Source organism: Typopeltis vanoorti, chromosome 7 (assembly GCF_054136105.1).
Source record: "Typopeltis vanoorti isolate ZY-2024b chromosome 7, IOZ_Tvanoo_1.0, whole genome shotgun sequence".
Taxonomy (NCBI): Eukaryota; Metazoa; Arthropoda; class Arachnida; order Uropygi; family Thelyphonidae; genus Typopeltis; species Typopeltis vanoorti.
In genome coordinates this window covers 46,410,147-46,437,914 of record NC_143555.1, presented here as the reverse complement: position 1 = coordinate 46,437,914, position 27,768 = coordinate 46,410,147, and the positions used below count along the sequence as shown (strand labels likewise).

Here is a 27,768-nt window from a genome sequence, read left to right as displayed (position 1 = left end):
TTAATTAAATAAATTAAATAGTTCAATTTAATTTCTAAATGGAGAAACTTTCAATCTACTATCAAATGTTTTGATGGTCATTAAGCTTTGATAGTTCCATTAGTAACTGGAATAATTTCAAAGTATTAATCAATATTTCATTGATTTTGATGATGAACATGTCACAAAAGCCTTAAGCACTTTAAAATAAGATTCCTAAATGATAAGAAGTAATGGAACTTATTTTAAAAAAATGCTCAAAATAAACGTTTTCATTTCAAATTCTCATTGGCTGTTCTCATCTGACTTTTTAATAAAGTGTTCCTGCTCCCATCAATATTCACCACCACTTCCTGTAACACTTTTCTCTACTTTCATCCCCATATTTTGATCATATAAAAGCACTGTAAACATTACAGCACTGAATATTTTGGGGAACAGTTGTTATGGTGTTGGGTTATGTCAACCAGAAGTACTTCTGAAAAACTAGAACTAAGTACTTTAACTGCAACTGTATTCTTACCACCAAACCATTTCAACCATTAGGTCAGAATAGTGACATCTAGCTTCAGTTTTCAGAGGGATGATCAAAAAATACTTGAAGCATTTAATGTTCCTTGTTTTATTAATAATATCTACTTCAATTTTTTTAGTATTAACAATTATTTCAATTATTTCAATTATTTAATTTGCATTAAAATTTTTTCCTCTAATGTGCACTGCACCCTCAAAACTCTGAAAGCCAACTCTATATTAGTACCATGGATGGCTACAGATTAGATAATCCAGAAATCCTATTCCACAGATAAATGCGAATTACTTCTGGTAGTGGCCAGTCACTGACAAACATCCATGCCACACTGGGATTCAAACCCATAAAAATGTGACAAATATACCAAATATATTTGCTTTCTGCTCAGTGGATTACATATCTGCTCTCTACTGGGGGGAGGTTAAATCCCATTATAGGTGTGGATTTGTGAATGTAAATGTATTTAGGTAGTAAACGAATTTCATCACCTAATGCAAGATCATTGTTGAATTACTGGAGACTTGAAAGCAACTTGAAAAGAAAGTCTACAGAAGGGTTTTTGGATTATCTGCCCACCTACTGCACTAATACAAATGCATACTATAGATTTGGAACTTTTCATGGGTAAAATTTTAAATTTCAAAAGCATCTGATTGGTTTTGGCAGGAGACAACATAGCAAAATTCCATTCTATGGTGTCTGTCATCCTGTGCAACCAGATTGGCAACTTTCTTATTGGTTGTTGACTGTGAGTTATGGAAATCTCCAAAGATTTTCCCAGAGTGCAGGGTTCTGTACTTTTACCTGCTCTCTTCTTCCAGTACATAAATCACCTGCTCCATTTGACAAAAACTGTAGTGCCCAATTGTTAGAATCCTTGAGATCTATCATGACCAACGTCCTGAACTCTAATCTCCTAGCTATATTTCAATGGAGTAAGGAAATGCCAGCAATCTCACCCCCCCCCAACTTTCTATAATATCCAGATATCTAAACATAATCAGATTTCTCTTTTTGGACTGACTTATGTCCCCAACCTTTCCTAGTACAAACACATTTCGGCCAGAGCTCCTGCAGTTGCCAAAAAATTTGGTTTACTTTTCTGCTCAAGACTACTTTCACCTGCAAACTCCATACACATTTGAGGCTAATAACTTCACATCACTTGCCTTAGTATCCCATAATGCAAAGCACATATCCTTACGGACATGTGCTTTGCATAATGGGATACTAAGGCAAGTAATGTGAAGTCATTAGCCTCTATATATACAGGATGTCCAGTTGTGAAGTTACTTCCAGCACACACTTTGTTTGTTTGCATTTGGATAAAGGATTAAATTAAAAATATAATTTTATAGCATTGTTAATTTTCATGCATCAAATTATAGGCCAATCTGTGTGTCAGTTGTGGTCAAAGTGTTTGAGAGGCAGGTGAAAACCAGGATCCACAATTAGTTTGACAACAGTGGTATTTTTGATGGACAGTATGGATTTGGTAAAGGGAAGTCATGTTTTAGTAATCTACTTACTTATTACAATAAAGTGATGGTTTCGTTGGACAAAGGGAGGAGTAAATGAAATTTGACCAGAAATGCTTAAATATGGAGGTATAAAAGTTTTTTTTACAGTAGCTGCACTAAATAATTCAGAAGTCAAATTCTGGATCATTGGAGTAGAGCTCATAGTAACTGAATGTGAGAATTATTGAGATATTTCCCTACTGAGTGTTCTTGGTAGGATTTAGGTAAGTATACTTGAAAAACAACTAAGAAACATTGTGGAAGGGAAGCTTGATGAAGAACAAGCTGGATTCAGGCCAAACAGAGGTTGTCAGGATCAAATTTTCACTTTAAGAGAAATAGTTGAGAAATACTTGGAATAAAACAAGGATTTGTATTTAAGTTTTGTAGATCTGGAAAAGGCTTATGGCAAGGTGGCAAGAGGAAAAACTACAGTTATATGGTGTAAATGGGACATTATATCGAGCAATACATAGCATCCATTTTAGTTGTAATTCAGCAGTTAGAATTAACAGAGGTACAGGAAAATGGTTTGCAACATGGGTGCATATAATCTCTACTGTTATTCATTATTCATATGGATTACATTATGAAGGAAAGTGGTATTAAATCTTATATCAAAATGGACAATGTTAATCTTAGCTCTTTACCTTATGCAGATGATGTTATACTTCTGAATAAATCCAATACAAGCCTGCTAGATTCCTTGACTAAATCAAATAACTGTTGTAATAAATTTGGTATGAAAATCAGCAATAAAAAAGACAAAGGTAATGAAAATAGGCAAAAACATTGAAAACATCAACTGTATCCTGAAAATGGTGAGCCTGCAGAACAATTAAAACATTTCAGCTATTTAGGCACAATATTTAGTGAAGATGGCAAATTAAATATGGAAATAGATAATAGAATTAGTAAAGCTGGTATAGCAGGAAGTCAGTTGAGTAAATTTATATGGAATAAGAAAGAAATTATTCATAGCACTAAATTAGGTGTATAGAAAACAGTTCTGAAACTAATTTTAACTTATGTATTGGAGAGCTGCATTAGAAATAAAAAAAAAACATTTGAGAGTTCTGAGAAAGATCAGTGGAGTGAACAGTGGCATCAACGGCAGTATTATATTGAAAATGTAGGAAAGAACTATCACTTAGCGTCTCCATTTTGCATATCAGCAAACCACTGGATATTCTCTTGCAAATCTTTCTGTGTATCATCATACAAAGTAAATAACAACACCCAACATACAAAGTACAGAGTCCTGTAGCAAACCACTGGTCACCTACCTTGTCTTGGATTCTACTCTGCCATATACTACCCTTCCAGTCTGTTTATCAATCACTCTCTAATCTGTGCCACTATCTTTATATCCATCCTCATTCACTATACCTGATGCAATAGTTCCACATAGTATCCTATCAAATGCCTTTGGAAACTACAGCAATATCATGGTGTAGCTATTTCCTTTATCCAACTCAACTTCCACTTTATTATAGAAAGTAAATTAATGTAATAAGACATCCACCACAAAACCATGCTACCATGATACTAACGTATCCTATTGCTAGCCACTTACTGAATTCTGCTCTCATTCAACGTATCACACATTATAAATACTGGAGCGAGAGAATTATAGAACTAAAATTACCATAAGCCATTGCTTCTTGACTATTATTGGTGTCTTTGTACCAGACAAAGGAAGATAACAATGCCCTCTATTCAGATTTACAAAGAAAAATAAGAAAAGAACCCAAATGATTATCTATTAATGGGAGATATCAACGTCAGAGGGAAATGTTCCACTTGCTACAAATAACAAACGGCAAAACTACAAGCAATAAAAATGGATACAGACTTTGGGATTTCTCCACATATAATAACTTAAAAATTACTAATACTTTGTTCAAGCATAAAGATTGTCTAAATTCACTTGGAAAACAAGAAACCTAAAAAGTATAATAGACTATATAGTAGCTAATTTGCAATTTGATACTAATATGATAACAGATAGCTGGGTATTTAGAAGTGCAGAAACAGAATCAGCTAATCTATTACAAGGGAAATTAAGATTACCTGCAAAATAGTTTAAAATTAACCAAATCAATGCAAAGAGAAAGCCCTAGGAATCTTTCAGCGTTAAATTCTCTGACAGAAGTATTAACTATCTTAATTTGCAAAGAATGAAAAACTAGACCACATAAAAGAAAATGATGTTATAGAGATAGAATAAATGAATTGAAAAACAATTTTTAATAAATGTGACAACAGAATGCTTTGGAACAAAAAAGTAAATGAAGAGGAGAAGGGGAATAAGATAATGGGAATGAAAACGTCAAAGCAATAATTAAATGATGGTTATTTTTATTTATTTATTTTGTGTGCGAACTACAGAAAATGTAAGGGCATACATATAAATGATTAAACACATAGATTTAAAGAAATACATATGAAAAGAATAGGGATTAAAAGCATACATTAAAAAACAAAAATGCCACTTGCATGAAATATTAAGCAAAAACATAAAATGGCAAATTTCACTCATCGAGTGACTAATATACTTTAAAGCTGTTTCATTACAGTGCATTAAATCTTTTCGGGTACATATATTACTAATGTCTATTAAGCAGCACTGCAGAGGATGATCCATGGTTTGTGTTTCACCACATGAGCAGCTGTCATTGTCTGTGTAGCCCCATTTGGCCATATTCTGCTTTGATCTGCCCATTCTGGAACGAAGTCTATTCAATGTCTTCAATTTTTTGCTAGTCAAGATGTAAGCCAGAAGGAAGAGATTCGTTTAAGTTCATAGCCTCTGGAGATTGTTCTTGCCACATTGTTGACCTTGTAGCTTTTATGGAGTCAACCAACAGTTCTACTGAGTGAATAAAACTTTTCCTTGATCTTAGCCTCTTATGTACTGCAACATGTTCATACAAAGGATGCGTTTCATTGTGAGCAGAAACAACATTATATGTTGTTTCTGCTCATATCTACTCTGTAGTCCTGATGTGGGGAGGTGCAATACCAAACAGTGAGTACAGATGGTCAATTTTTGTAGGCTTAAGGCAGCCAGTAATGTGCTGAGATGTTTCATTAAGAACCTTATCAATAATTTTGACATGTGATGATCTTTCCCAAACAAGGCTAGCATACTCGGCTGTCAAAAAGCTGAGTGCCAGTGCAGAGGTGCGCAGTACTTGTGGATTTGCACCCAACCGAGATGATGTCAATCGGCACAGAATATTATTACGTGTTTGAGTTTTAGCTGCTGTCTTCTCTATGTGTCGCTTATAATTTAGGGTCCTATCTAGTGTAACGCCCAGGTAAGATGGATTTGGATAATTGACTAGTTTCACACCATTCCATTCTATATTCAACTTTCTCCTCGCTTCCCTATTATTGAGATGGAAAAGACACATTTGGGTTTTACTAGGATTTGGTTTCAGTTGGTTTTCCTTATAGTAAACTGTACGGGTTTCTAGCTCTTGTGTGAGCTGCTTCTCAATGTCATCAAAGGATTCTGCTTGATAATCTATTGCCTAGTCATCTGCATATAAGAGGGTTCTTGACTGTGGGTTTATTGGTTGGTCATTAGTATATATATATATATATATATATTGAAGAGGAGGGGAGATAGCACGCTTCCCTGAGGTAGACCATTTTTCTGGATACGCCATCTGCTTTTTTTTCCTTATAAATTAACAAAGAATCTCCTGCTGAATAGCAATACTCTCTAAATATCTCCACTAACCGATAGCTGTTTGTCATGCTGTAAATTTTGACTATAAGCTTTTCTAAGATTTAGTGTGTCATATGCTGCTGTGAAATCTATAAATACAGCTCCTGTGGCTAACCCCCCTTTCAAAGCTGTCCTCAATAAACTGTGTTAAGTTTAATACTTGTCCAGTGCATGATCTTCCTGGTCTAAATCCTGCCTGCTCTTTTATCAGCACTTTCTCTATTTCTGGACTTAGTCTGTTCAAGATTAACCTCTCATATAGCTTCAGTATTATGCATAGGAGAGCTATAAGCCTGTAGCTCTTTGGATCCTCAGCAGGTTTACTCGGTTTCAGGATAGCTATTACTTTTGTTTGCCTCCATATGTTGGGTATTTTAGCAAAATTCTAACAACCACTCTGTTGCCTTTTCTCCCAGATTCCTTAGTATCTCGTTTCTGATATCATCTATACTGGCAGCTTTTCCTGGTTTTAAGGCTTTTAGGGCATTCTGGTGCTTCGAAGAGATTATTTTCTGAATCCCTAACTTTTTTAATATAATCTTTAGGAAGTTTTCCTTCGGTACTTGGTTTACCATTCAAAGATAGCTGAGTTGAAATTTGGTTTGCATTTATATTAACTTCGGTTGCTGCTGTTGTGGGGTCACCAGATAATTTTTTTTGTAAGAGCCATTCTTTCCTGCTACTGTGCTTCATATCTAAGCTTTTAATTTTCTCTGCCCATTGTTGCCTTCTATTTTCAGACAGCTGTTATAAGTTCCTCTACCACATCAATTGTTTCTGATGAAAATGGATCTTTATCATATAGGTTATAATATCTTTCATATATTTCCACATTGTGCTCTGTAAAACCTGGAATGTACCATGTTCTACAACCTCTTGGGATGTGCCTGGTAGCAGACCGTCTAATAGCTTTGATGAACTTTCCATAATTTTCTGGTCTGGGTGAAATATTGGTTAGGTTTATGTCTAATTCTCTTGAGAACTGTTCCCAGTTAGCTTTTTAAAATTAAATCTTAAAGTGGGATCTCCTTAAGTCGAAGTGGTGGCAAAACTTGCAACATTATTGGTCTACGTTATGAACTTGGAATTGGTGCAGGTACCTGTTTAATGAATGATACCTTAAATGATATGTAGAAGAAGTATTTTGCAAAAGAATGAAATGGCTTCTGCAAAGGATAATTGTGTACAGACTCAGCTTTTACATTAAAAATCTTACTGGAGAAGCATTGTAAATTCAACATAGAAACAGACATAACAAAAAGGCTTTGACAGAGTCTTAAGGAACAAACTATGGACAATACTCAAGAAGGTAAGCATTCCAAATCAGCTACTTGAAACATTAACTAACATGTATCAAAACAAATAGTTGTAAGAATCAATGAAAAAAAAAAAAAAAGTTACATGAAAGTTAAATATCACCCCTGATGGATTATAAGACAAAAATATAAGAAAATCACCAACTGCTGTTTTGTTTTTATTACAAGACAAACATTAATGCAAAATGATTATATAATAATATTAATTAAATGTTTGCTCTACAGGGATATCGCACAATAAAACTGTTTATAAGCTCTTCTAAATTTAAATTATAAGCTATGTCTGCTTCTATCAATATAGTTGCAAGACCAACCAATCTTTCTTGAGTCATTGCTGTTCACAAATAATTTTTAATCAGTTTAAGCTTGGAAAAACTTCTTTCCGCACTTGCTACACTAACAGGAATTTTTTGCATAGCGAAGGTGCCTACCGCAATATGGCTGAACAAGTGCCCTTATTAAGCCATGCCGTGAGGTAGGCTGCCTCTATGGTATACCCTGTCGACGACACTGCCCTTCAGTAACTTATGTTTCTATCATATCCCTTCTTTTCTACCTATCAACAAAATTTTGTAACCCACAAATCATCAGTCTATCCTTATAGGGGGAATTCCATAGACAACTCACCATCTTGATTATTGCCTCTGGATCATTCCATCCATCTCTTCTTTCACAAGAGACCCAGGTGAACAAATCTGAGCATAGCAGTTCAGATGCAATTATAAAGAAGAAGGAAAAAAAATTTATCCCTTTGTTACATTTCTCAACATCCAAATGATCAATTGAACTACTTTGCAACTTTTAAAAACTCTGAACTTTAACTGTCCATTATCGTTCCCATCCCTCGCATTCAATTTCTATCAATATAATACCCAGCTTATAATCTCTGCATTCTAATGTGTACAAGCGTCACTCTTCCATACTGGACTGGCAAACTATCACTCATACTATGTCTATGTAAAATCATCTTGAAGAATGATTTAAATAGACCCCTATCAAATCATTCTTGATATATTAATGTACAAATTAAACAGCGGCCATTGAAGTAGAGAGCCCTGTGTCCATAAAAAAATAATAATAAAAAAAAGGATGAAAGTAATTAATTTGCAAGCACTGCAAAATGGGTGAATTAAATCAGTTCTGCTGATAGTAACAAATGAGTCTAGACTAGTGCAGTGTACTAATTGTACACTTTAAAGTGAAGTCCAGTCACTGTAGCTATCTCAGTAACAGATTAGCTGATAGCTGATCGCATAAATGTGACAACTGTTTAAATGAAGAGTATTACTTGGGTATTAGAGATACAATGGCTTAATTATCTAGCAACTGTGAGATTTAGTAAAATGTGATTCAGTAGAGGTTAGACTTCCAGAATTGAAAGGGATGTAACAATAAGAGATATATTGAAAAAGACATAAGTATATACAATTCTAGTCATAAGTAAGAATAATAGCTGGCTTTCAGTGGATGAATCAGGTGCAGAGAAGAATAAAATAAGCAAGATCACTTGATTATCTATGTTAGACAGGAGGTTTGGAATATTTTACATAAGTCAGATTATAAGAATGAAATTCAAAATGTCTAAGTGGAGCTAGAGATGAATAAATAATAGTATGCATAAGGAAAATGAAAGAAATTCTGAGGTTTTTATGCAAATCATTTAAAGCTGTGGATATTTAAAGACTGCACAAGGATTTGTTGGCACTCATATTAAGTGCTAAATCCAAAGTTAAAAAAAGTTAATTTCATTAATATAATGCTTAGGTTTGACAGCACTGAGTAGTGACCCTTCCCATAATGCATAGCATTATACATGTCTGTAAGGATATGTTCTTTGCATTATGGGATACTAAAGCAAACGATGTGAAGTCATCAGCCTCTATATACGAGTTGTCCAGTCCTGAAATTACTTCAAGTGCAAGCTTTGTTTGCTTACGCTTGGATAAAGGATTAAACCAAGAATATAATTTCCTGGCATCTTTAGTTTATAGCCCAGATATAGCCCACATGCTTCCCAGAATCATAAAATGGTGGTGGTATGTATATCCTGGTGCAAACTTGTAAACGATTTTTTTTTAATTTAAAGATAGGCAGTGCAGTTACTATTTTTTTTATTAATAAAGGGTATTAATAATAATATTTAATAATAATTAACAATAAAGTGTATGTGGGGGTGCAATATCCCAAAAGAGAAAGGTGTACCACAGGGGTCAGTTTTGGGACCATTGTTGTTCAATTTGTATATTAATGATATTGGGATGGATTTACCTAGTGATATGCAGCTGTTTGCAGATGATGCAAAACTAGGGAGAGCAATGCAGAGTCAAGAGCATGTTGCATGTTATGGCTTACAAGAGGACTTGAATAGATTGCATGAATGGGCAGGTAAGTAAGTGGAACTATCAGTTTAATGTTGCAAAGTGTAAGGTTTTGAGACTTGGTAAGCAACGATGGGATGCGAAGTATATGCTTGGTGGGGAAACTTTAAAGGAAGTAGAGCAGATGAGAGATCTAGAAGTGATGGTGGACAAGGATCTGAAATTCTTACTGCTGTGTCAAAGCATTCTCACCAAACTAACTTGACATTATGTAAATGAAGTTAAAATAATTAACCCATTTCTGATTCAGAGACAGTTTTCTAATTTTTTTTTATCATTAATCTCCCATTTGGAAAATATGCATACAAGCAAACATACATCATTCATTCACTACTTTTTTGTTTGCTTTTTTTAATGTAAATCCCACCAATGAAAGGTTGTAAATAAACCTACAGCATGTTAGTAGTAGTGTGGGTGGGTGGGTTAAGGGTTACATAATCTGGAAATCACACATGAAACTTTTTCAAGCTACTTCAGGTCTTCACAAAGCAAGGTAGTGGTTTCACAACAGGTGAACAAAATTATCTCCAACCTAAATATGTTCACAAACATCCATAGCTGGACTGAGAGCAGAGATGCTATTTACTTGACTAACCAGGCCAGCAATACAAGCACCCAGTTGCTACACCTAGACTACTGTGCACAAATTCACTGCATTGATTTGAGGAGGTGAGAAGGATATAGAGGCAATTTATAGAATGGCTCCTATGATGACAGACTGAAGATCAGTGGTTACAAAAACTGGTTGATGGGTAGAAAAGAAGAGATGTGATAAAAACATATAAATTACTAAGTAGATTTTATAGAGATTGACTAATGCAGACAAAAATGTTTCAATACATGACAAGAAGGGAGAGAGAGAGAGAGAGAGAACATGGGATTATTCCTGGAAATTGTGTAAGAGAATGGGTAACAAAGCACTTGAGGACTAGATGTTTTGCTTGGAGAGTGCTGAATGAGTTCAAGGAGAAGTATGATAAGTGTTGTTATCCCATATCTCCTGTGATGAGTCAGACTCAATGGCAATGCCTATATAATAATTATAATGAATTATGACATGCAAAAGAAAATGCTTATAACAGAGGTCAGTAAGAAGAGTGACATAACAGATAAAAATGGATAAGCTATCATAACTTTTCTTTCTTTTTCTTTTTTTCATTCACCAGGCTTCCCATTCCTGCATTCCTGGTTTGCATTACAATTATTTGCTTGTTGAATGTATTTGTGCAATTTTCATCCTCTCATTTAATCGGTGATGAAATACTATACATGAAAACAAAGAAGGCTTCTCCATCAGAATGATAGGCCTGTTTGGATGCAAATATTGAACTAGTGAAGTGAACATTTAAATTGCCTTAAATGCAACAGACACCGAGTAATTTAATAAAAACATATTATTATTATTATTCGTGACACCTCCATGGAGTCCAAAGGATCATCGTGAGAGGACACCCACTGTACAACTCTCCATCTCCACTACACCGAACCTCTATATACTATCAATCATCCACATCAATGCCATCCACCACCCACCACCACAACTAGTATTTTTTATCTGTAAATTGTGTGTGTTGAAGGGCCGATTTGTCTGTATGTGGGATGAAAAACCCGAGTTTCTGGGAGAAAAACCCTGCTACCTCCATATGAGATCGGCTAACTCACCTTCGATTGAAAAAGTCCATGTAAAGATTCCTCCTGTCATGATGAGAATTGAACTTAGGTCTTTTCCAATTGAAGGGCACAATGTACCATCGTTCTTCCAATTGCGCAACTGAGGCGCTTAGTATATGAATTAGTAATCCAATAGCGTTTATATTTTATTAGTTACTGGCACTTGATTTCCTTTCAATTAATATATCAAATGTTGAGTTGAACACACATGATGATAACCATGTTCAGAAATTAGTTCAATCTAATAATGACCATACCGGACTGCAAGGTTGAATGTCAAATCGCCTGCTGAGAAATGAGGTACAACTGGTTATCTCTTTCCACCTAGAACGATTAGCCAATCCACATAAATAAAAATTTACATATACACTAGAAATCAGATGTTTAATTTTTAATCCAACCCTTATGGATATGAGAGTTTGGTAAGAAAAAGAGATCACAAACATGGGAGATCTGATAAAAAGGGAAGTGAAGAGATGGCATTAATGGCAGAAACTTATCAGAAATACTAGAAAGAAATCTGATATAGTTTGCATTCATGTGTAAGAAAAGTTAATTTAAGATGTTATGGTCACTTAAACAAAATGGGAGGGGAGAAGGCTAGCAAAACAGGTGTTTGGTAAGATGGATGAAAAAAAAAAAAGTGAACAACCAACATTTAGGTCGATTGATGCAGTTAAGTGCTTTAGAAGACCAAAATGTTAGATGTGATTGTATAGGAGACCCAACAAATAACAGATCAATTTGGAAGAAAACTGTTAATAGAAAGTCAGTAAAAATGGAAAAATTTAATCATGTATGCTATTATAGTATCCTGTACATGGAATATGATGATGATTTTTGGAAATCAACACTAACAAACCCGGATTGTAAGGTTGTTAGGAATAGCTTGCTGCAGAAGATCTTTTGTTCATGCTGGCTGCAATGTGCAAGCACGGCACAACTAACATATCCTGGATTGGAATAAATCTTCAAGATTATCAGATAATGTATTTCGGTTATGGTGTAGATTATTACTTGTTTGTAGTCGATGTTCTTACATAGATAAGCACTAATAATCTGGCTACAGAAATCTTCCAGTATATTTACAATGAACTGTAATGGTCAAGCTTGAAACACTTTCGAATTTTGGAGAATAAACCCATATCTACTTGGTTTCAAAATTACAAGCGGGAATTGACGAAACAAGTTATAAAGGAGATATCAATCTAATCCACAGCAACCTTTTTTTACAAACAGTTCCCATATTTAAAACGAGAAAGTGAAAGAAAAAGAAAAACCATATTTACTTTGTAATTCCTAGCTTCAGATTATGAGATTAAAAAAAAAAAAACTAAGAATTTCTATACTGCATATGGTTCATTAGGTTTTGGATTTCGTCAAATTAATTCGGCTTATTAATAAGTAGGTTGGCGAAATTGTAGTTTCATTAAATGTTTTAAGTATATTAATTCCTATTTCCGTACAGCATGGTAATGTTCACTTTTTCATTTTAAGTAGAAAGCAAATGGTCACATCTCACCAAAAATCGGTGATGACCTAGACTTTTCCTCCAGTAGACAGATGCACACTGGTACAGGAGGTACCAGGCATTGACCTGGGCCATTCACCCGTCAGCACCGTTCCAGCCTGATGGCAAGCAGCCATGTGTAGTTAGTGTACGCATCCGAGAAACAGGATAACCACCGCTATGTTCACTGCTAAAATGAAACACTGTACATACCAATGTTTACAAAATTGCTGGAGTACACCAAAACACTGCAATTAACCAAAATCAATCTTCCCTACCCTATTCGTTTATAAAAATAACATTATATAAAAGAGCCTTTCCATACTCTTTGAGATAATTATCAGTTATTATAATGGTAGTTTACACGAATGAATATGACAGAATTTGCACAATTTTTGCTTCACTGTACTTCGTAATAACAGACAGCACAAAGTGAACCTTTGAACTGGGAAAAAATAAAATAAAAAACACCATTCAATAGCTAGTAGCAGAGAAAAATACAAAGTTTTAATTATCAAAATAAAACCAAAAACAACGAGAATAAACATTTTGGGTCGGTTAGCATCGCTAAGCTGTAAACATTCCCCGATCGTCCCCGATACTTGGCATCAGTGAGGCCTCACCACTAAATAGGTCTTGAAAAACAAGTTCACCATTGAAACTGGGTTAATTCCGTTACATATATAATAAGGCAACGTTGGCAAATAGGCCACACGTTTTAACTCGGAGAAATCGACCATACATCATTCAAAACAGAATTCTGTACATTATAATGATGCATTCACTTCGAGTTGAACTTACTGTTTTTCATGGCATGCAATATAGTTCACGATTATTCGAGTTATGTTCATAAATACGCAGCAATAAATAAAAGAATATAACTAACACGAGATATGCAATTATAACGAACAGCAAATGTAACGTTACGAAATGAATAACTTGATACGTTAACGCAAAGGATAGGCAATATAATTCAAAACGTTTCGTTAAAAAAAAATAGTTGAAATGACCCCGAAAAAAAAAAAAAAATCAACACTCATATATACAAACAGAAATAATTAACAAGATCTGGATATGTTCATATGCGCGCGCGCGCACAAACACAAGTAGTCAAATATCTTACCTGGTCGAACCATTTTCAAAGCATGCGCTTCATAAAATTCAGCACGGAAGCCGTTATCCAAATTTAGATTTGATATCCTGTCTGCAAGTACACAAAATGTGCTAAAGCACAGTTTCTTACTATCTGCAAATGAGTTTCTTAATGACATCCATGACTGCAAGAAGAAAACACTGCCACGTGAACGCTTAGTAACATGGTGTCCCTTGCACCATCTGATATTGCATAACCACAGTATGCTTTCTGTGCGGTTTCTTCTTCATTCTGTACTTCTTGCATAGATCGGGCATAAAAATCCAGAAAACAAGGCTATAAATAGTGTAGTCGAATGCACACAGTAGATCCCAGCACATATACAGCTAACCTAGCTCTCTCTTCACTCAGCACAGCGCCTGGTTTGCAGAACACTTCGAAACAAGCCCCAGCAAATCAGCTGGTCAACAGGAAATAAGCATTGCTGACACAAATGCTCCTACTACGCCAGGTAAAGCTCCCAGGCAAGACTGCGACTGACGCTACAGCGGAACAAGCAGGTGACGGCCGTTATCGTTTCAGCATTCGCCGCAACAAACGGCGCTACAATCGCTTCACCCGGACCAAACCGGCTGCCACCTCAGCATTGGCATCATTCTGTCGAAGCTTCGTAAGAGCAGCAGCGACCGTTTACCAAAAGATCTCGCAAGTAAATTGCGTCATTATATCCGAACTTGGACTACTGCAATATGAAAAGAAAAACATAAACCTAGATTTAAATCAAAAATAAAAATATTAGCATTTTATTTTTATTACTGCTATACATACACTAAATTTGGAATGCAGAAGTTTGGTTTGTGTGCCAGAAGCATGGAAAAATAACAACAACAACAAAAGGTCATGCACGCAGAAATCATGAGACACCTGCAAATTATGTTTCTCTTCACCACAAAGAGCAAGGGACACTTAAAAATCATGTTTCCTTGTTCTTATTTTGCATTTTTAAAATAACATAAACTCTTATGCGATACGATTCCTACATATCACTGAAAGCTATTTTGAATTTAAAAAAAATAGGAATGCTTTATTTTTCCTCAATATACTACAAAACACGAGAAGAAAAACAATAAAGACAGAAACAGTGGACTAACATTTAATTAGTTAATATATTAAACTATACGAAAGAAAAGTAAGCAGCAACACCCCTCCAAGTGTGCACACCAACTATCCGCAATTCTAGCAGGTATACGATCTAATTCGAAAATTCAAAAGTTAGATGTAAATCAAATAGGAAAAAAAATAACTAAATTAAAAACTAAAAAAATACTCTCGAGAATTTTATTTTACAATGCTAATATACTTATTTCTTTGTTTTATATATATTTCCTTAATAGTAAATCCTCTTAATTTCTTCTTTCCTGGTGTGTGTGTGTAAAGATGGGCGTTTTTTTTTTTTTTATAACTCCATTTGGAAAATCAGTGGGCAGTCGGTTTCCAGCCTGCTCTAACCCTGAGGATGAGTGTATTTCTATACCGTGCTAGACAACAGGGCGATGTCTCCCAATTATAGTTAGTATCTTTATTTATTTTTGTGCCTGGTTGTCAGGATGGATGTCGTACCCGTTCTCCAACCAATAGACTGCGGGTTCGAATCCCAACGTAGGCTCGAGTGTTTGTGTATGTATTTCGGCCATAGTAAATGAATGTCATCGTCAGGTGTGAGATTGCCTATCACGTTTCTTACTGAAAAAGTTCCTAAAGAGTAGCTAGAAAAAGTTTCATAGTAGTTTTTCTAGCCTTTTTCGTCTTCAGAACAGTTTCAGGATTATTCAACCCAGAGTCTACCCACAGTGCTTGTACTATACGTATATGAGAGTTATAGAATAGTTAAAAAAACAACAACAAAGAGGTTAGATAACAGCAGTAGAATCCCGCTATAGGACTAACACTGGATTAAGGAAGTTTCACGTTGTAGTAAAGAGTGAGGAGATGAATTAGCAGATTATCGAAGTTTCATGCAAGTTGTGGGTACTGCTCAATACCCTCCCCCTTCATAAGAAAACCGTCTACTGTGCTGAAAACTGCGACTTGGTGTGTCTATTTCAAGAACAACAACACAATGCACCAAAATTGAACTCTGCAACTATCTTTTAGAATTATATGGTGTCATCAATGTTATATAGGCTTGCTTAGCTTTGGACTTTCTGGGGCCGATATCAATGTACTATCTTTGCGTGGTATGGAGGACTTGCCAGAGAATGACTTCTAGATTTCCCAGGCTGAATAGCACAGGGTACTGTTGAGGCTTAGGTCTCACATGCTCGATCATGTGATCGAGCATGTGAGACCATAAGCATGTTTTTTTAAAAAATGTTTTTTTTTTAAAAAAAAAAGAAAAACAGAAACATATTATACTTCAATAATAAGGAATTATTATTATTATTATTCGGACACCTCCATGTAGCCCTAAAATCATCCAGCATAATGATTATGATACCGCCCATTGAACTCAGTACTCTTACCGTTCCAGATTTACTGCATCTATCGCCTAAAATAAATCTGCTAAATTGTTTGTCTTTATCATATTCTATAATTTCCACCTAACGAAAACGGTATAATTCATATTTCTTAATACATATCATCGCTATCAACATTCTAGTCATGATTACTTGCTTCTATACTCTCTCCATTACTTCTCAACCCATCTTGATACTAGACAATCAAATCAGCAAAACAGTATAAAGGTGGTTGCATCAAGCTTTTAAAAAATGAACTGCAACTTCCTTATCCGTCGTCAATGTCTTGTTCTTAATGGCTGTAATTCCTTGTCTCATTGACCAGTTATGCGGCTTCCTCTGTATTTTTGTAGCCAGCCAGTTTGCTGCAATGAAGATCCTAAAATATAATAAATAGTTTGCAATCTCTGCATTCTATAATGTAGAATTTTTCATTGTCAATACTGAATTGATACTAATTATCATCTTTATTCAGCAGGATATTTAAATTCATGGCTCGGACTCTACATGAGAACTTAACATTATCAAAAACAGAAAACATATAGGCATGACTGGTCGAATGAATAGCGTATCACTTTCCAACTAACAGACTGTAGTTTAGAATCTCCTATGCTATGGATGATTATAAGAGTCTCTTTTGCTAGATAAATGTTTTTCGTCACCCAGTGCGAAACTATCACCCTGCTTATTCAAGGTCTGAAGAGAAAAACTCTTGAAAAGTACCATATTGACATCGTACTTTTCATTCCTTAATGATGTAACCATTGGCGGATCCATGAAAACCAAAACGTATAAATGGATTTGGCCTTTTTTGCGGAGGGATTAAAAAAAAATATAAGTTAAAGATTAGGTTTCCTTATAGAGGTTTTTTTTGCAATTGATTTCCACACAGCATATGAACTTAATAAGCATTCAGCTCCTATTTATCTCTAAGATCCAAACCGAAAGTTGTTCTAATCTTTCATTATTCTTTTCAAATGAATATTTTAATAATACACACACTACTCGAAATGATCCGAACTGTATAGGTGAGGAGAAAGGCAGTGTGAAGAAAACTGACGCGTTTACTCTATTCAGGATATTCTAGTTATTTCAATAACTGTTCTAAGCTAAGTGCTATCGAATCGATCACATTCAACTCAGAACAAGAGTTATAGTAGGTTACATTTGGGTCGTAACCCTAATCATTCATGCAATAAAATTACAGTAACTGGTTTAAATTTTTACACCTTCCTGAAGGTACAAGAAGGTTTTGGAGGCTATAAAGAAAGCTTAGAAAGGGAGGAAAAGTAAGAACAAGAGTAAGGTGCAGAGTAACGCACTCAGCAACAGAATTATATGCTGTTACTGGGCATGTACTCCAGATATTCAGGAAGAATGAAACTGGCTATATATTTCAGTACTAGAGGCAGAAAAGGTTATCAGTAATTGGAAATGGGAAAAGATGGAACATTTTCGACCAGAAATGCTTATATATGAGGATATAAAATAATTATGAGTTATGAAGTGAAGCTCTTTATTTATTCTGAAATTTGGTCAACAGGTGGCATTTCACATGATGGAGTCAAGGTCTCATCATGCGAATTTATAAAAAGGAATAAACTTTTATGTGATAACTATATCAGATTAAAGAAAACATAGGATAAGTAGAAGTTTTATCTTTCTTCGACCGGTTCCCGAGTTAATCGATCTTTGGCACGGGCAAGTGAGTTTTTTCTCCCGGAAACTCAAGAAAATCGACCGTAGAAGCTGCATTATTTCTGACAATAACATATTGTGTTAGAGACCAAGAGATTCGGCCACTAGATTTGAAAGCAGAACGACATGCTTCGTGTGACTTAATTTCCCTGTCAACCATTACCTCAAATACCCTGACCTCGATTTCCAGAAGTGAAACGCTATCAATATAATATGCAGATTGAAACTTTTTCAATCCAAAATGCAGAACTCTACAATTTGTCCCACTGAAAGAAAAAACCATTATCATTTGCCCACAATGTTAGGTAATTCAAGCCATAGTGAAGGATCTATATATCTCTTTTATTTACTATTGTCCTCCCTAACTTAGCATCATCAAGAAATTGAATATTATTATAGAGCAGGCCTGCACAACATGCGACCCGCAATGCCATTTATTTTGGCCAGTCTGCCTGATTGAATTATTTAATCATAAGGGGGAATATGAAATTAGACAATTTTTTCCTAGCGTTGAATTAAATTTTTACTAAGACTCTGCATGTTTACATTCATGCGATTAATGTCACAATCATGTTCCTTTCAACTCGACAATAAATTGCATTTGGAGTTATTCCCACTGTCGTATTTAATAACAAATTATTACAATCGCTTCGAGGTTTTGTTAGCGCTAATGTCGCTGCGGGGAAATTCAAAGTTAAATCTCCGTGATGACTGATAGCTGGAGCAATACATTACATAACTGTTATCATAACCTGCATTATTGTCAGTTTTTCATCATTAGTTTTTTTGTAATTAATATTGTCAGTCTCAACACAATGAGCTTAAGTGAAAAGCGTAATACAGATTCGGAACATCGAGCATTTAACTCTGAGTGGACAAACAATTTTTTTTACGTTACTAATTATATGAAGAGCCAAAGGCTTCAATTCGGCGACATGAACTTATTTAAGTTAAGGGATATTACATCCCATATTGTTTCTTGGCCAAATATAGAAACTATATAAAGTTCGGCGATTCCAAGCGTAAGCAAATACCTGGATAGTGCAACACATGACCCATTTGGTAGTGCAAACTGAGGCAACTCATAGTAAGGGTGGCGCAAGCTCCGATCACTATTCTTGGTATTTACTCATAATGTGAACTTAGCTCCTAGGAGCTGTATTACTGTTCTACATTATGAGAGGTCACTACCCAGACCGGTTTCAACCTTTATTGAGGTCTCATCAGTGAGTAGGTAGACCTAGTTAATACCAAGTTTGTAGCGAACAGAACTTACATCCCTTCTATGAGAATTGCCAAGAAGGTGTCCTAATAAATTACCAATTATATGAAGAGCCAATAAAGGTTGAAACCGATCTGGGTAGTGACCTTCTCTCATAATGTAGAACAGTAATACAGCTCCTAGGAGCTAAGTTCACATTATGGGTAAATACCAAGAATAGTGATTGGAGCTTGCTCCACCCTTACTGAGTTGCCTCAGTTTTCACTACCAAATGGGTCAGGTGTTGCACTATCCAGGTATTTGCTTATGCTTGGAATCACCGAACTTTATATAGTTTCTATATTCGGCATGAAACTCTTTGAGTTTCTTTTTTTACGTTGTTTAAGGACAAAATAGCGTGAACTGTTTGCAGGGAATCTATCGCTGTGCCGAAAGAGTACAATCTGAGACGTCATTTTGAATCGATACATCCTAACCTTGGCAAGTTGGATGCAAGTGAAAATCAAGTAAAAGCAGCAAAGGTATTGAAAGTCCTAAGCGGTGAGCAACAAGCATTTAAAAAAGTGACATCTGCAAATAAAGTTGCCACAAAGGTAAGCTTAAAAATATCACAAGAAATAGTTTGTGCTGGCAAATCATTTACTGAGGGAGAGTTGATAAAAAAGTGTCTGATGATTGTGTTTCCGAATTGTGTCCTGATAAGAAAAATAATTTTGAAAATATCAGTTTGTCTCATATGACTGTTCAGCGCAGGGTGGCTGATATTGCCGAGGATCCTCAAGATAACCTGCAAAAATCGGCTAGTGAATTTGTCTATTATTAGCATGCTATGGATGAAAGTACTGACCTGAAAGATACTGCACAGCTTTTAATATATGTAAGAGGCGTTAATAAGAATTTTGAGGTGACAGAGGAGCTTGCTGGTTTGTGTTCAATGAAAAGAAGAACAACAGGAAAGGAGATCGCAGAAAATGTAAAGATGCGTGTAACCGAAAAACTATCCTTAAATTTTAACAATTTAGTAGCAGTTTTCACTGATGGTGCCCCCATCGATGTGAGGAAAAAATGTTGGTGCTGTAACATTTATTGAACAGTATGCAGATAAACTATTGACAAAATTTCACTGCCTAATTCATCAGCAGGTGTTATGCTCAAAGGTTTTGCAGTGTGATCATGTGATTAAAGTAGTATTTGCTCTGATCAACTATATTCGAGCTCGGGGTTTGAAACACAGAATGTTTCAGGCGTTTCTAGAAGAAAATGATGCCGAGTACGGGGATCTACCATACCGCACTAATGTACGTTGGTTGAGCCGCGGTAAAGTTTTGTCACGCTTTGTCGCTGTAAAAAATGAACTAGTTGGATTTTGGAATCTCAAGAAGATATAGAAAAATTCACAGAAATAATGGATGAAAAATGGAATCAAGATTTATTTTTCTTGTGACATTTTGGGTCACTTGAATGACAATGACCTTAACTTACGGCTTCAAGGAAAAAATAAGTTTGTTTTTCAGTTAATGTCTCTTATAAAGGCATTCGAAATTAAATTAAGTTTGTTTGAAATCAACTTGCTAAGGGGGTTATGTCACATTTCTTAACTTGTCGACAGAATATTCCATCAGAATATCATTCAATGGTGGGTGGATAATATAAGAAGCACATATCCTTTGTAAGTGAGGAGTTTCAGAAAGGAATGCCTTGAGCATAAAAGTGATTGAGGATCCATTTTCTGTCGAAGCAGGAAATCTACCTATCGAACTCCAGATGGAAGAAATTGATCTCCAGTGCTCTGAAAACTATCGGGTCAAGCATATAGGGAGTACTTTACAAGAGTTTTATTCTATTCTGGATCAGGATAAATTTAAAAGTTTGTTGAATACTGCCTACCAAATATTTTGTATGTTTGGGAGGACATATACTTGTGAACAAACATTTTCAGTCATGAACTTGAATAAAACCAAACAGCGTTCATCCTTAAGTGATATCAATTTAGAGGCATATTAAGAACGGCCACTTCAAACATGACACCAAACTTTGATAAAATAGTGGCAACAAAGAAATGCAAATTGTGACATTCAGTCACTGATATTTCACTGAGAATAAGTGATATTTTCAGTGAAATTATTAGAAAACTTTGTGTTTATGTTTGAGTGATTTTTATTGAGAAATTTTGCAAGTATATCTGTTTGTAAATTATTTTGATTATAATTTTAATTGTAACTCTTCTAAAAATTTAAATATGCATATTAATTAGTATTTACAGTAGACCTACGAAGAAATTTACATACGTTTAGCTGCAGTGGACTAGTCTAAGATTCTAGGTCCAAAGTGACCTGGCCCTTGGTCAGGTGATCCAAGTTGGCTTTGGCCCTCAAAGACAATCAAGTTGTGCAGGCCTGTTATAGAGCAATTATTACAGCAATGGATGAAGAATAGGACCTTGCAGCATACCAGTTTTTTTTCCATGACTTAAAAATACACCCAGTTTCAAGATATATCACAACTCAATCCTAATAGTAGTAGCCTTAAATATATCTATTATCTGGGAGTAGATTCATCTTCGGGAATGAGACGCTTTAATTTAAAAGAGGCTTAAATATGAAAATATTCGTGATATCTATTACTGAATGAATATTTCCTGTGGTGAAGAACAGCCAAAAACTTGAAAATGCCGTTGGGTGAGCTTTACCTACCGATCCAAATCTTGTTAGGATCATTATATGTTAAACTTAGATCACTGATTTGCTTGCCCCTTTCGAAATATTTTCCACTTATGAACTACTACCATCATTAACATGTTTGGTACAGTCTGGAGTATGCCGATTTTCCATATTACTATATTGGTTAAAGATCATGCTGGAAGTGGTCATCCAGTATCTTTCACAACTGCCAAGAGAACCCTCCTCCCTCCCAGAGAAACAGCTGTTATTTATAGTACAAATAGTATTAGTAACGTGGGTTTAGGTAAGCTGGAAACCCTACTCGAGAGACCAAATATGGAAATTTTCCGAATTACTTTGATCCTCTCATAAGCAGGACAGTGGTCTCACACCAGGAAATGAAATTCATCTCCCACCTGTAGACATTTAACTAAACATCCAGGCCCACGATGAAATCTGAAACCATAGCATGCTGGCTGCAAAACGGCCACTAATTATTCGGCTAACCGTAATAAAACAGTGTAACGTCAGTGAATGATAAAGTGCGTGCCGTTCACATAAATACGTGGCTTAGTGTTATTTACAACAGATGTTTCCAATTTGTGGCCTGAGTATAGCTTGCAGAACAATTTTAGGTCCACGATCTTTTATGTCTGTATCTGTCATTATAAAATACATGTATACGTTATTAAACAAAAAAACAAAAAAAAATCGTAATTTTTGTATTGAAATTATTGGTATTCCGCACTTAAAATGACAGTAATCGGGGGGAAAAAAATGCTGCTGTCCTCCCTCTCCCGTACTAAGACTGATAAGGCGGCACAACAATAATATCACGCTTTCAGTACAGTACAGTACAGTACAGTACTTGCCGCACTGTACGTATTAAGCACGCATCCCCACTAGTATTGATATACAAGAGTTTAATATAACAGCGGAAGTGTTTGGAATAGTAGTTTCTGCTAATAACCACAATACTTAACATTTTGTTATTTGAGTAATGACTGTGCAGGCAAGCGAGAAAGACAATGTTCAATGATAAGCTATGAAATGCGTCGCATTAGTGACAAATATGAAGTTAAGTAAAGAAACGGCCAATCTTTAAAAAGGCGTATTTCATAAAAGCATTCGTGCATAGTTCCAATCATAATCACAATTGCTCTATAGCTGTTTTTGGCATATGTACTGTGGAATTAGTTTGTTTGCTAATTTTTCCTTCGCAATGGTCCAAATAAAACGACATCTTTTAATAGTTACCCTAAATAACAAATTTCATTAAACAGTATCAAGCAAGAGTGAATTACACTGGCCAACAAAAAATTTTTTTTCTCTGATTATGATCTGACACTTGTTTTTTACTAATTTGGGTGCGCTGATTTCAAATATCAAACCCATTTTTCTCTATTACGTCAGGTTTTTCCCCTATGGCATTTTCTTTTTGCTAATTTGTAAGTTTTTGATAGTTTTAAGGAGGCAGTACTATTTAGAGGATCAAAAAAATCGATTTTTAATACTATTTTCTGAAAGAATGTACTTTTAAAAATCTGTTCCTAACTTTTTATCAAGAAATTCGAAAAATTCCCGAAGATATAGCCTATTATTCAAAGCGGTGCACAGATCAGAATCGGAGCGCTCACCGCTCTCGCTTGTTAGTAAACGAACAAATGCGTAAGAACCTGCAACGGTACGTACTGGCGCTTTGAATGCGAGAGAGGCCGATGACCGACCTAATACATTTAGGTGATGAAAAGTAGGCGATGACAACTGCCTAAAACAAATGAATGCTATATGCGTCATAGCGGACAAAGAACGATCGAAATCAGTCAATCGTTAATCGATCGTGAAAGTATGATTAACGCTTATAACGTTTCAATAAAGTCTCTGTTTTTTTTTTGTCTTGTTAATTGCATGTTAGTCGGCAGTGAAGAAAATACGTCATGTCTACTACTCGAAAATGTGTCAATAGTGTAGATTCCTTCTGCTACATTTGCGGGAGCTTTACTGTTCCCAGTCAAAGGACAAATATCACTGATTTCATTAAGAAAGTGTATAATATTAAATTCGATTATCCACCCAGTGCATTAGATGACCTAAAACCAGCAACACAAAAAGAAAATCTATATGCGTATTAGAGTAAATAGTACTTAGGCTTAGCCTAAATACTATTACTGTACCCATTTTTTAAATAAATTTTGCGATTTAAGATAGATACAAGAAACTAAAAGTGAACTTTTGTTTTCAAGCAGCGAATTTTTATTGGCAAAATGATTTTTAACTAAATTAATAATTCCAAACTAGCTCGATAAAATTTAGTAAATCAGGATCTCGATCATCATCTGTCGAACCGTTTCGATTTTGGCTTCCCACAATCCATCTGTTGTCACAAAATCATCCAAAACAGAATTGTCTAGAGTAAACGTCTAGATTGAAGTTTAATAAAATCCGTTATAACTTTTGAAACAATCTTCAGTTTTTACTGAAGTCCCGCTCGATAGAGTTCTCTGAATAACGCAACTTTGTTACGACATCACAACAGTTTTTGCAAAAGCAACAGAAATACCGACAAATGAAATTTCCACACTTCATCAATATACACACATAGTGTGCCTTAAATAACGGGTTCGATTTTTTTTTCTTCTTCTTTTTCTAACGACGTAGTGTAAATAGAATTGGGCAAAATAGTGCATTATTTTAACCGCTAGGCTGTGCCCTTTCCAGCAAGCACATGCGCGTTGCGATAGCTCCGGTAGTTCTCGCATAGACAATGTTTGAATGTCGTGATTTAGTGCCTCAAATCAAAAAATCTAAACTGGAACAACCAATATCATCATACCATTTTTTGAAAGAAATCGTGACTGGTGATAAATTGTGGCGCTTCCAATAAAATCCGGAGCAAAACGGAAAAGCACGGAATTGCCGATGTCTTCAAGGCAGTAAAAAAGTTCGATGGCAGGTCTCGAATCAAAACAATATTCATTATTTTCTTCAACATTCATGGTCATAACATATATCTCGAAGGGCCAAACAGTTAACAGTCGGTGCTATCTCTGTATCATGCAACGTCTAAATCAGTAGTTTTTAAAGAAACGTCCCTCTTTTTGTACATATAAAAAATAAATTCTCGTCCTTCTACACTTTTCATAAAACAATGCTGACTTGCAGTTTTCTTAGCATGTATTTTATTCTAGTGAAACTACGATGTTCTTACAATTTTTTTTTTGATAGTAGAACATACTTAGAACTAAGATAATTAATTAAAAAATTACAACTTATAAATTTCTATATTAGTGGCAAGTGTTTTTAATATTATATTATACTGATATAAGTGGATGGAACAACGAGCAAGTAAGAGAGTTTTGCTCGAAAACAAACAATAATACTAACCATTGCTTTGCGTCCCAATATCCCCTATCGGAAATGACCCCAGTTTGAAAACCACTAGTCTAAATCAATGCAAAAGAGGAGTGAAGCGAGTAGTACCGAACAAACGGCTGGCTACTACATGACAGTGTGCCTGCACACGACACTTTAAACGTGAACCAGTTTCTAGCTTCTAAATACATCACAGGGCTCGAACACCTGCCGGATTTGGCACCGGCAGACTCTTTATGTTTCGGAAACTGAAAACGAAATTCCTGCCGGTTTTGACTTGCTGGAGATCACTTAGAACAGATGACTACCAAACTCAATGCCTGACAGTCAACCTTTAGACGCCAATCAGCGGTATTTCGAAAATTTGTATGAACAATGTAAAGTTTACTTCCCTTGACTCAATAATTGAGTCAAGGAAAGATTACACTAAAAATAAAAAAATAAATCCGAACCAGCAGCCCTTTAAATGGAGAGCAAATGCAACAAATACTCGGAAAACCAGGCCAGCGTGTAATACTACTGATTGAAAACACGAGATGTTACCCCCCCCCCCCCACGCGTCAGTGTCGCTTATTGGATAAGCTATTTGGTTTTTGCTGGTTGAGAAAATATTAATTTTTTAAATTTCATTCTGTTTCTTCTATTTTGTTACATTATTTGAAATAATAATTATATATATATATATATTTACCTTTTCGTTATAGCAAGACTACTTTAACAACAAAAATAGATAAAATAAAATTATGCCGTTAGTATCATCATCATTCATCATCAACAGCAGCTTTCTTCAGTCCACTGTTGAACGAATGCCTCTCCATGCTTCTTCCATTTTAGCCAGTATTGTGCATCTCTCCACCATAAATGTCCATAACATCTTGTTATTGCATCGTCCCATCTTACAATGGTCTACGTGGTTTCCGATAACCAGTTCTCGGTGTCCATTCTGTTGTTCCCTTTGTCCATCTGTTGTCATACATTATCATCACATGTTCTGCCCAGCGCCATTTATTGCTTTTAATTACTAAGGCAATGTTCATTACTTTTGTTTGCTTCGTTATCCAAGTATAATTCTTTTTATCTCACTGGATTATTCCCAAAATGGCTCTTTCCATGTTCCTTTTTTAAGTAAGACTCCAGGTTTCACTACCGTTGGTTACTGTTGGGAGCACACACACACACACACACACACACACACACACACACACACACACACACACACACACACAGGTTGTAGATCTTTCTTTTTATGCAGTTTAATAAGTTGTTTTTAAATATCTCTCTGTAATGGTTTAAAAGCTTTCCATCCTGCTGTTATTCTAGCTGAAATTTCATTATCAAGTTTATGGTTGTTTGTAATGATCTGTCTTAAATATTTGTATGAATTTACTATTTCAATCTATCTTAGATTTATTTCAATTTGTTTTTACACTACTCTTGATTTATTTGTAGACTTACTTCATTTAATTCAATAATCACGTGTTCTAGTTCTTTTGGTGATGTTACTATTCATCAGTGAATCGTAGCTTGCTGAAGTATTCTCCATCAATATTCAGTCATCTTTTCTCCCAGTTCAATTTGTTCAATAGCATATCAAAGGACAAATAATTTTGGTGAGTTAGTCTCCCTGCCCGACACCTCTTTTTTTTTTTTTTTTTTTTATTTCTCTTTCATTTAAATTTATCGCTGATGAACTTCCCTTATATATTATATGACACCTCCAGGGAATCCAAGGGCTCATCAAGGGAGGGCACCTGCTTTACAGCTCTCCACCACTCAATCCACTAACTACTATTACTTTCATTATCTACACCAACGCCATCTACCGCCGACCACCGCCACTAGTATTTTCACAAACAAGCACAAACATTCATGCAAACGGCGGGATTCGAGCCCGCAGCCTTTTGACTGGAGAATGGATACGCTAGCCACTCGGTCAACCAGGCCGGCTGAAAGCCAAAGAAATTGGTATATTATATTATTTTGTTTTGTTCATTACTTGATTTAAGGCTCTTATAAATGATTTAAAGTTGAGAAGGATGTTCTGAAACCTGCTTGTTCTTTTTGGTTGATGAAAATTTAATATTCTCAAAACTGGTAGAAGGGTTATAGGTCTATAATTTCCTATGTCAGTTTTATCACTTTCTTATCTAGAAGGATGATTTTTCCAGTATTCCAATTTTAGTATATATGCCAAAAATCTGCTCTGGGTTCAACAATGATAATAAATATCAGCATACAAGAATGCGATTAAGAAATTCATGTACAAAGTATTCACGAAGCCAACAAGCAAAACACCATATGCTGAGCTATACTGGCGGTGAGAACCCTTTGTATACCCTTGTTTTTCAAGTAGGTGAAGAAATGATAGTAAGCAATCATAAAAAATGCGTTTCGTACCGTGCAAAAACAATGCTCTAGATGCCAAACATGAAACTTTTTCAACACGTCAGGCCTCCAGCAAGCAGGGTAATGGTCTCAAACTGAGAGATGAAGCTCATCGTCCACCTAACCACATTCCCAAACATACCCGTTTAGTGGATTTAACCTTAGGCTGTTGGTTGG

General features: G+C 35.3%; 1 protein-coding gene across 3 annotated transcripts in view; it reads right to left on the bottom strand.

Annotated features, from left to right (window-relative positions):
• Positions 1-27,768, bottom strand: part of LOC150104645 (ribosomal protein S6 kinase alpha-5-like) — a 547,165-nt gene that overhangs the window by 195,764 nt on the left and 323,633 nt on the right. The window contains exon 2 of one of the 3 annotated variants that reach the window (XM_090395839.1): positions 13,769-14,480. The exons of the other annotated variants lie outside the window; for them this stretch is intronic. Within the exon in view, the coding sequence (XP_090251965.1) occupies positions 13,769-13,916 (148 nt within the window). The 5' untranslated portion in view covers positions 13,917-14,480. The remainder of the gene's footprint in view (positions 1-13,768; positions 14,481-27,768) is intronic. 3 annotated transcript variants of the gene reach the window in all.